The 11,587-nt window shown below is 50.9% G+C and overlaps 1 protein-coding gene across 1 annotated transcript; it reads left to right on the top strand.

Annotated features, from left to right (window-relative positions):
- The first annotated feature begins 5,817 nt into the window (after window positions 1-5,817).
- C5H19orf53 (chromosome 5 C19orf53 homolog) lies at window positions 5,818-11,587 on the top strand. The gene is made up of 3 exons (XM_077261813.1): window positions 5,818-5,983; window positions 7,466-7,521; window positions 11,341-11,587. Exons 1-3 carry the CDS (start codon window positions 5,905-5,907, stop codon window positions 11,485-11,487), a joined length of 282 nt encoding a protein of 93 aa, XP_077117928.1. The 5' UTR covers window positions 5,818-5,904; the 3' UTR covers window positions 11,488-11,587.

Raw genomic sequence — 11,587 nt, forward strand, 5'->3', positions numbered from 1 at the left:
AGTTGTCTATTACATTATATGTACCATGCAGAAACGCCATATAAGTTGCTATTTAATATCCACTAGGTGGCGAAGATGAGCTTCTTAAAAATGGTCCTCCGTGGCCACTCACAAAGATGGCCATACACTGGATCTTATCTTTACCAGCTTCGGTTCCCTTACTAATCAAACTAACTCACCCCTTCCCCGTCTGACCACAACCTACTGACATTCTATTCCCGCTCCTCTCCTAGTGCGCAACCCCCACTCCACAAACTCACCCACTCCTTTCTCTGTCTTACAGACATAGATTCCCTTCATGACACAGATTCTGCTGCCACTTTTTATAACACCACAATAACAGCAACACGCAATTCGACCGCCCCGCTGATGCATAGCAAAACTTGTACAATCAACAGGCAGCCCTGGCCGACCAGCCTGACCAAAGAACTGAGACGGGCTTCCAGGGTCGCTGAGCGGAGATAGAAGAGATCACACTCTGCCGAGCACTTCATTGCATACAAGCAGTCCCTCGCCAGCTTCAAGTCCACGCTCACTACCGCAAAACAAACTTCTCATATCCTCCCTGTCTCACAACCCTAAACAGTTTTTCAACACTTTAATTTCTCTACTCCATCCCCGAGCACCTCCTCCCTCTCCTCTCATTTCTGCTGAAGACTTTGCCTCCTTCTTTAAGCAGAAGATCGATACAATCAGAGAAAGCTTTGGCCCGAAGCCCCCAATGCCCCTCTTAGCTGCTCAACCCTGTTCCTCCAAAACCAGCTTCTCCACCATGACTGAAGATCAGCTCTCCACCCTCCTGTCTAGATCACATCTCACCACCCTCCCTCGACCCATCCTTTGTGTCTAGCTATCGCCCGATATCTCTTCTCCCTTATTCCTCAAAACTACTGGACCAACATGTCCATCTTGAACTGTCCTCCCACCTTCTACTTCCTCTTTGACCAGTTACAATCTGGCTTCCGACCCCGTCACTCAACTGAAATTGCCCTAACTAAGGTCACCAATGACTTACCGCCAAGAGCAAGCGACGCTACTCTGTCCTCCTCCTCCTGGATCTGTCGGCTGCCTTTGATACTGTGGACCATTCCCTATTATTACAGACCCTCTCATCCCTTGGCATCACAGACTTGGCCCTTTCCTGGATCTCGTCATACCTAACAGACTGAACATTCAGTGTCTCCCTCCCCAACACCACCTCCTCACCTCGCCCCCGTCTGTCGGTATTCCCCAAGGCACAGTTCTAGGACCCCTACTCTTCTCCATCTACACCTTCGGCCTGGGACAGCTCATAGATTCCCACAGTTTACAATATCATCTCTACGCCGATGACAGATCTACCTATCCAGACCTGACCTCACCTCCTTACTCACCAAAACCCCACACTGTCTGTCTGCTATCTCGGCCTCCTTTTCTGCTCACTTTCTAAAACTGAACATGGACAAAACAGAATTCATCATCTTTCCCCCATTTCACTCTACCCCTCCAGCAGACCTATCTATCAATGTCAATGGCTGCTCACTTTCCCCAGTCCCTCATGCTCGGGGTGATCCTCGACTCTGCCCTCTCTTTCAAGCCACATATCCAAGCCCTTACCTCCTCCTGCCATCTCAAACTCAAAAATATATTCCGGATCTGCGCATTCCTTGACCAAGAAACCACAAAAACGCTAGTGCACGCCCTTATCATCTCCCGCCTCGACTACTGCAACCTCCTGCTCTGTGGCCTCCCCTCTAGCACTCTGGCACCACTCCAATCCATCCTACACTCTGCTGCCCGACTAATCTACCTGTCTCCCCGCTATTCCCCGGCCTCTCCCCTATGCCAAGCCCTTCACTGGCTTCCTATCGGCCAGAGACTCCAGTTCAAAACCCTTACTATGACATACAAAGCCATCCACAACCTGTCTCCTCCATACATCTCTGACATGGTCTCCCGGTACTTACCTACACGCAACCTCCGATCCTCACAAGACCTCCTTCTCTACTCCCCTCTTATCTCTTCTTCCCACAACCGCATCCAAGACTTCTCCCGTGCCTCCCCCATACTCTGGAACTCTCTACCCCAACAGATCAGACTCTCTCCTACCATAGAAACCTTCAAAAAGAACCTGAAGACTCACCTCTTCCGACAAGCCTACAGCCTGCAGTGATCCTCAACCTCCACACAACCAGCTCTACCCTCTCCTAGTGTATCCTCACCCATCCCCTGCAGACTGTGAGCCCTCGCGGGCAGGGTCCTCCCTCCTTCTGTACCTGTGTGCCTTGTTTTTTGCTCATGTTTATTGTACTTGTCTATATTTGCCCCTTTCACGTGTAAAGCGCCATGGAATAAATGGCGCTATAAAAATGTATAATAAATGCAGTATGCTATAATATCCACTAGGTGGCAGAGATGAGCCTCTTATAAATGCAGTATGCTGCAATATCCACTAGGTGGCAGAGATGAGCTTCTTTTAAATGCAGTGTGCTACAATATCCACTAGGTGGCAGAGATGAGCTTCTAATAAATGCAGTATGCTATAATATCCACTAGGTGGCAGAGATGAGCTTCTAATAAATGCAGTATGCTACAATATCCACTAGGTGGCAGAGATGAGCTTCTAATAAATGCAGTATTCTACAATATCCACTAGGTGGCAGAGATGAGCTTCTTATAAATGCAGTATGCTACAATATCCACTAGGTGGCAGAGATGAGCTTCTTATAAATGCAGTATTCTACAATATCCACTAGGTGGCAGAGATGAGCTTCTAATAAATGCAGTATTCTACAATATCCACTAGGTGGCAGAGATGAGCTTTTTATAAATGCAGTATGCTACAATATCCACTAGGTGGCAGAGATGAGCTTATTATAAATGCAGTATGCTATAATATCCACTAGGTGGCAGAGATGAGCTTCTTATAAATGCAGTATTCTACAATATCCACTAGGTGGCAGAGATGAGCTTATTATAAATGCAGTATTCTACAATATCCACTAGGAGGCAGAGATGAACCTCTTATAAATGCAGTATGCTACAATATCCACTAGGTGGCAGAGATGAGCTTCTTATAAATGCAGTATTCTACAATATCCACTAGGTGGCAGAGATGAGCTTCTTATAAATGCAGTATTCTACAATATCCACTAGGTGGCAGAGCTGAGCTTCTTATAAATGCAGTATGCTATAATATCCACTAGGTGGCAGAGATGAGCTTCTTATAAATGCAGTATTCTACAATATCCACTAGGTGGCAGAGATGAGCTTATTATAAATGCAGTATTCTACAATATCCACTAGGTGGCAGAGATGAGCTTCTAATAAATGCAGTGTGCTATAATGTCCACTAGGTGGCAGAGATGAGCCTCTTATAAATGCAGTATGCTACAATATCCACTAGGTGGCAGAGATGAGCCTCTTATAAATGCAGTGTGCTACAATATCCACTAGGTGGCAGAGATGAACCTCTTATAAATGCAGTATGCTACAATATCCACTAGGTGGCAGAGATGAGCTTCTTATAAATGCAGTATTCTACAATATCCACTAGGTGGCAGAGATGAGCTTCTTATAAATGCAGTATTCTACAATATCCACTAGGTGGCAGAGCTGAGCTTCTTATAAATGCAGTATGCTATAATATCCACTAGGTGGCAGAGATGAGCTTCATGCAATCTTTTTTTTGTCCATCAGGTGTTATCAGGTTGTGCTTTAGTGGTTCTGGACTTTGACCCCTTCAGTGCCAGTATGGGCTCTTGGAGAGGCCGCCCCTGTACCCTCAGCGTGGCCCCCTTTTTGTAATAATACAGTAGAACACTAGGCCACTCTTAACCCTTTCTTGAAATGTGGACTTTCCCTTTTTTTTTCATTTTTCCCTTTTCTTCTTCCCACCGTGTAGTCTGTACAGCACTATGAGGTTTCTATGGGGACGAGCGGAGCCTCTGACGCCTCGTTGTGTCCCGACATGTTCTGCAAAGCGGGAAAGAAATTCCACGTGTGACAAAAGAGAACAGTCGCAATTACGCCATTTTTTATTTGCAATTTTTATTATTATGAATGAGCGGACAGTGCGAGTCTCCAGTCTCTGGTAACGAGCAGGAGGTTATAGACAGCGGAGCCGCAGGAGAACCAGTGTGACAGCAGAGGGGTCCTCAGAACCCCCGACTCACACAGCGGCCCATCAGCGGCCACATTAGTCCCTACAAAGCGCCCAAAGGCCCAGAGATACAGAGAACGTGGGCCACACCGCCTCACAGGGCCACACCGCCAGATAGTGCCACACCGCCTCACAGGGCCACACCGCCAGATAGTGTCACACCGCCTCACAGGGCCACACCGCCAGATAGTGCCACACCGCCTGATGGGGCCACACCGCCAGATAGTGCCACACCGCCAGATAGTGCCACACCGCCTCACAGGGCCACACCGCCAGATAGTGTCACACCGCCTCACAGGGCCACACCGCCAGATAGTGCCACACCGCCTGATGGGGCCACACCGCCAGATAGTGCCACACCGCCAGATAGTGCCACACCGCCTCACAGGGCCACACCGCCAGATAGTGCCACACCGCCTCACAGGGCCACACCGCCTGATGGGGCCACACCGCCAGATAGGGCCACACCGCCAGATAGGGCCACACCGCCAGATAGGGCCACACCGCCTCACAGGGCCACACCGCCAGATAGTGCCACACCGCCTCACAGGGCCACACCGCCAGATAGGGCCACACCGCCTCACAGGGCCACACCGCCAGATAGTGCCACACCGCCAGATAGGGCCACACCGCCTCACAGGGCCACACCGCCAGATAGTGCCACACCACCTCACAGGGCCACACCGCCTGATGGGGCCACACTGCCAGATAGGGCCACACCGCCAGATAGGGCCACACCGCCTCACAGGGCCACACCGCCAGATAGTGCCACACCGCCTCACAGGGCCACACCGCCAGATAGGGCCACACCGCCTCACAGGGCCACACCGCCAGATAGTGCCACACCGCCAGATAGGGCCACACCGCCTCACAGGGCCACACCGCCAGATAGTGCCACACCACCTCACAGGGCCACACCGCCTGATGGGGCCACACCGCCAGATAGGGCCACACCGCCAGATAGGGCCACACCGTCAGATAGGGCCACACCGCCTCACAGGGCCACACCGCCAGATAGTGCCACACTGCCTCACAGGGCCACACCGCCAGATAGGGCCACACCGCCTCACAGGGCCACACCGCCAGATAGTGCCACACCGCCAGATAGGGCCACACCGCCTCACAGGGCCACACCGCCAGATAGTGCCACACCGCCTCACAGGGCCACACCGCCAGATAGGGCCACACCGCCTCACAGGGCCACACCGCCAGATAGTGCCACACCGCCTGATGGGGCCACACTGCCAGATAGTGTCACACCGCCTCACAGGGCCACACCGCCTCACAGGGCCACACCGCCAGATAGTGCCACACCGCCTCACAGGGACACATTGCCTGACACAGGAACTTTCTCCACTGAAACAAAAGCGCAAAAAGAAAAATGCCCAGATATAAAGGGGTTACAGTGAAATCCAGTTTTGTCTTATTTCCTTTCAGGCTGCCGTCACACTATCAGTATTTTACCTCAGTATTTGTAGCCAAAACCAGGAGTGGGACAAATAGAGGAAAAGTATAACAGAAACATCTGCACCACGTCTGTATTTATCACCCACTCCTGGTTTTGGCTACAAATACTGAGGTAAAATACTGACCAAACACTGACAGTGCAGCCATAAGGGGAAGGACGATGTTCACCTTCCCTTACATTTCTGCTGTCGTCACCAGTGCCTGGCTCCGCCCACCCTGATCACATGGTCACGATGTCATCAAAGTTCCTTTAACCCCCGCTCTGCCGCACTGTGAGGATCTTGTATCGGTTGATTATGGCGCAGGGGTCACTGAAGCTGAAGGCGAAGCCGAAGAAGAGCACGGCCAAGAAACCTGCAGGACTGAGGAAGGGAGGTGAGAGAGGGAGCACCCGGGGACTACACCTCCCAGCATGCCCTGCTGCACGCTGATTGGTTATTGCTTGCGGCCATGTGTTACATATAAAGTAGCCCCTCTGCAGGATCAGGGCCGCTGTCCGGAGGAGGCTGGAGCCGGCTGCGCTCGGTATGCGGGGCACATGGCGGCCATGGAAGACTCATGTGCGGATCGGATAAGGAAAAGCAAGAGACCTTCACCGAGAAGAACATCCAGGGGCGAAGCCAGCAGCGGAGTGTGGTTCAGAAACGGCGGTTGCAGACATGAAACCAGGGGCAGCGGTGGTGGTCGGGGCAGCGGTGGTGGTCGGGGCTGCGGTGGTGGTGGTCGGGGCTGCGGTGGTGGTGGTCGGGGCAGCGGTGGTGGTCGGGGCTGCGGTGGTGGTGGTCGGGGCTGCGGTGGTGGTGGTTGGGGCGCTGCGGTGGTGGTTGGGGCGCTGCGGTGGTGGTTGGGGCAGCGGTGGTGGTTGGGGCGCTGCAGTGGTGGGGGTGGTTGGGGCGCTGCAGTGGTGGTTGGGGCGCTGCGGTGGGGGTGGTTGGGGCAGTGGTGGTTGGGGTGTGGTGGTGGTGGTTGGGGCGGTGGTGGTGGTTGGGGCGGTGGTGGTGGTTGGGGCGCGGTGGTGGTCGGGGCAGCGGTGGTCGGGGCGCTGCAGTGGTGGTTGGGGCAGCGGTGGTGGTGGTCGGGGCAGCGGTGGTCGGGGCGACTCAAGTCCTAGATGAAATTCAGCAGCGGATTCCAGGTCAATAATGATCTGTCTCAGCAGTTGGTGTCCGGCGATCACGTGTCAGCGAGCGCTGAATAGCGGAACAGCTGAGGAAGCCAAGTGCAGCGAAACGCAGACGCTGCCAGACCTGGCTACTGCATAGGAATGTAACAAACCCTCAGCTGTGAGCACGGACAGACTCTGGATGTAACTGACAGCAAGCAGAGACATTGCCAGTTAGTGACACAGTATGTGGTAGACAATTGGAACTTTTTTAAAGGGGTTGTCCCGCTGTGACCGCAGACTCCTGAATCTTGACCACGTGTGAGCGAGCAGCGCGGTTTCCCGGTATTGCTGGTGCAGTTTACATGCGTGCGGCCACCTGCAGACTAGTCATGTCTTTCTCTCAATTCACTTTTTTGAGAGATGAGATCAGACTAGTCGGCATGTGTCCGCGTGTAGTCATGTGACCGCTCACAGCTACAGCACTGCCCGCTGTCAGGGTTCATGGAGGGACTGCAGACTCTGCTCTCGGATCTGGACATCCCCTTTAAGCCCTTTGTTACACCTTAGAAGCAGGATGACCATTATAAGGGGGCGGTGAGTAGTGTCCTCCCTTATTACATACCTGGTCTATGTGTGCACTTATTAGAAGGGTAGTCGCTGTTTCTACTGAGCCCCCCCAGGTAATGACTTGGGGGCAATATGGCCGCCTCTGCTGTTTCCATTTGGTGTTCATTATGTAAATGTCTTCACAGCTCGAATCATCGCACCCAAGAAATGCCGAATTATCCACCAGCAGAAACTGAAGAAGGTGAGTGACCACATGATGGCAGAAAGTTGTTCTAGTGAGTCGGCGGCAGCAGCGCCTGTGCAGAACGTGTGCGCGGAGTCTCCTGTGCGTGTCCTTGCTCACTATGTGGGAGGCCTAATAATCGGCACGCCGCACTCACACCTGAGGCTGAACTCATAAAGGGCCGATTTGTCATCAGTTCCCCTGATGAACAGTTTGCAGTGCGATGGAAGCTTCTGACTCTTCTCTTGTGGGAGCGTCCCTCCCAGTAATACAGGCTGGGCGTGAGGGCACATCTGTCTTCAGCACAGCTTCTAGCCTGCACTGATTTCCTCATCATGTGCGTTAAAAATATTTGGAGTCGTGTTGCCATGTGCTGGGACCCGTAATATTTATTATTTTTATTTTTCAACCGATGGAGCTGTATGATGGCTTATTCTTTGCGGAGCGAGACAATTATTTTATTACTACCATTTTGGGATTGATGTGGGGTTTTTTGTTTTTTTTTTTTGGTCACTTCTTACAGCATTTTTTTTGGGTGAAATTGTGGCAACCAAAAAAAAAATGTTTGGCATTGTGGAAATTTTTTTCGGCTTACGGTGTTTACCAATTAGGTTAATTGGTTTTACAATTTGATTGGAGTTTTCTGAACACGACAATACCAAATATGGGTATTTTTCATTTTTTGCAATTTTTCTTTTTTCAATGGGGGACGGGAGGGTTGATTTTTTTTTTTTTTTTTTTCTCCCCCCTTCACAACATGCACCGTACATGTACTGCACTTGTCATGTCTCCCCCCTTTGAACAGCTGACATGTGCCCGGAACAGCTGTGGGTGGAATCATCACAACCCCCCCCCCCCCCGTTAACCCATTAAATGCCACTATCAAACTGACAGCGGCATTTAACAAGCGCTTCCAGCAGTCACCAGTCACGCTGGAAATCCGCCCATCCGTGACCCCTGCACGTGATTGCAGGTCACTGGTGCGTTGGCATGCTGACCAGTGGTCTCCTGCAGACCTCTATGGCTGTCACTGCCAGATTACTATGAGCGGCACCCGGTGGTTGCCACTCATAGCAAGTCAGCAATTCTTCTACATACAGGTGATCTGATCAACGCCTCTATGTAGCAGAGCCGATCAGGTTATGGCAGCTTCTAGTCTCCCATGGACACTATTGAAGCATGCCAAAAATTTTTTTTTTAAAATATATAAAAGTTCAAATCGCCCCCCTTAGCCCCATTTAAAATAAAACAATAAAAAAATCAAACATACACATACTTGGTATCGCTGCGATCAGAATCGCCCGATCTATCAATAAAAAAACAAAAAAATCGCTAAACGGTGTAACAAGAAGTCAAAACGCCAGAACTACGTTTTTGTTTTTTTTTGTTTTTTTTTTGATCACTACAACATTGCATTACAGGGAACCTGTCACCCCCAAAATCGATGGTGAGGTAAGCTCACCGGCATTCTGTAATGCTGTAGATAAGCCCCCGATGTTACCTGAAAGAGGTTATATTATACTCACCCAGGGGCGGTCCCGCTGCGGTCTGGTCAAATGGGCATCTCCGGTCCGCTCCGGCGCCTCCTATCTTCATTCCATGACGTCCTCTTCTGGTCTTCACACCGTGGCTATGGCACAGGCGTACTTTATCTGTCCTGTTGAGGGCAGAGCAAAGTACTGCAGTGCGCAGGATCTGGGCCTCTCTGACCTTTCCGGCGCCTGCGCACTGCAGTACTTTGCTCTGCCCTCAACAGGACAGAAAGTACGCCTGCGCCGTAGCCGAGGCGTGAAGACCAGAAGAGGACGTCATGGAATGAAGATAGGAGGCGCCGGAGCGGACCTGAGACGCCCATCGGACCCGGACCGCAGCGGGACCGCCCTGGGTGAGTATAATCTAATGTCTTTTTCTCCTCTTTTAGGTAACATCAATAAAACATCAAAATTATTATTATTATATTAACATCGGGGGGCTTATCTACAGCATTACAGAATGCTGTAGATAAGCCCCTGATGCTGGTGAGCTTAACCTCACCATCGATTTTGGGGGTGACAGGTTCCCTTTAAAATGCAATAAAGGGCAATTTAAAAGAACGTATCCGCACCCGACCCCAGATCACCAAAAATGGAGACTCTACGGGTATCGGAAAATGCCAATTTTTTTTTGTTTTTGTTGTTTTTACAAACTTTGGATTCTTTTCTTTCACCACTTTAAAAAAGAACCTAGACATGTTTGGTGTCTGTGAATACACCTACCGGGTATGGGGCAGGCTCTCTGCATGAGCCCGCTCCATACACCCTGTTCTGACTTGTGCCATATATATACGGCACGTGTCATGGTAGGGTTAAGGGTGTGTGTGCATGCAATGTCTTTTTCAGGCAGACTCCATCTGGAAAAAGTGCTAAATAAATGTAAAAATAGCAAGCGTGTGCAGTAATGTGAAAACCACATGTGTAAATCTTCTGTCCTATTAGAATTTATTTCAACCACTTGGCCCGATTCTAACGCATCGGGTATTCTAGAATATGTATGTAGTTTATTTATGAAGTTTTCAGAATAATTCAATTTATACACAGGATTCGGCCGGCCGCGACCAATTAGCGAAGCGTGGTTCAAATCCTGCCCTAATTTGTGGCCGGACTGCGACTGTCGCTGATTGGTCATGCCCGGCCGCGAACAATCAGTGAAGCCAGGGCCGGCTCCAGGTTTTTGAGGGCCCCGGGCGAAAGAGTCTCAGTGGGCCCCCCTCTTTAACACATACCACGATTCATGATGCACAGATATAGCAGAGAAATATAGCACAGCCAAGTAGCATATAACACAGCCCACGTAGTATATAGCAGAGCCCACGTAATATATAGCACTGTGAGCACCATATCTGTTAAAAAATAAAAAATTAAAATAGTTATATACTCACCTTCCGGATCCAGCCGAGGCGTTTACCGATGCTCCTCGCAACGCTCCGGTCCCAAGAGTGCATTGCAGTCTCGTGAAATGACGTAGCGGTCTCGCGAGACCGATACGTCATCATCTCGCGAGACCGCAATGCATGGACCGGTCGCGAAGAGCATCGGTAAACTCCTCTGCTGGATCCGGAAGGTGAGTGTATAAATTTTTTTTATTTTTAACATTAGATCCCGCGCCAATGTCGCTGATTGGTCATGCCGGCTGGGGGGTAAGCAATCGGCGAAGCGGAATTTAAATCCCGCGACAATGTCGCTGATTGCTCGCGCCCAGCTGGCGTGACCAATCGGCATTTAAATCCCGTGGCAATGTCGCTGATTGGTCGCGCCGGCTGGCTGCAACCAAATCAGCGAAGCGGTGGGGCCGGAGCATCGCGAGCTGCAGGAATAGCTGCTGCGGAGGCGACGGAAGGTGAGAATATCACGATTTTTAATTATTTTTAACATTATATCTTTTTACTATTGATGCTGCATAGGCAGCATCAATAGTAAAAAGTTGGTCACACAGGGTTAATAGCAGCGGTAACAGAGTGCGTTACACCGTGGCATAACGCGGTCTGTTAACGCTGCCATTAACCCTGTGTGAGCGCTGACTGCAGGGGAACATGGAGCGGGCACTGACAGCGGGGAGTAAGGAGCCGCCATTTTGCCGCCGGACTGTGCCCGTCGCTGACTGGTCGTGGCTGTTTTGCTGTGACCAATCAGCGACTTGGGATTTCCGTTATATCTATCTATCTCCCCCCCCCCCTTAACGTGTCACAGAACATCCACTAATGAGAATACGGGGGTCCGGCGGTGCCAGTGCCCCCCTCTCACTCTCCCGCAATGCAGTGCGCCCCCCCCTCTGACCCTTATTTATTTCTTTCTTCTCCAGGACCTGGAAGTACAGATCCGAAGTAAGATTGAGCACGACGTCACCATGAAAGCCGCTGCCAACATGCCGAAGAAACTTTCCCTACTAAAGACCCCGCAAACGGACAAACAGGAGAAGGGCGCCCCCGCTGGTGGAAGTAAGGCCTGAACCTCTGGGCCGAGGCCTGCCTGCTCTGCGACCACCGATCTCCTGGCTCTTGTATATATTGTGTATTGCGTCATTCATAAATAAATGTTTATGGCCCTTC

Source organism: Ranitomeya variabilis, chromosome 5 (assembly GCF_051348905.1).
Source record: "Ranitomeya variabilis isolate aRanVar5 chromosome 5, aRanVar5.hap1, whole genome shotgun sequence".
NCBI lineage: Eukaryota > Metazoa > Chordata > Amphibia > Anura > Dendrobatidae > Ranitomeya > Ranitomeya variabilis.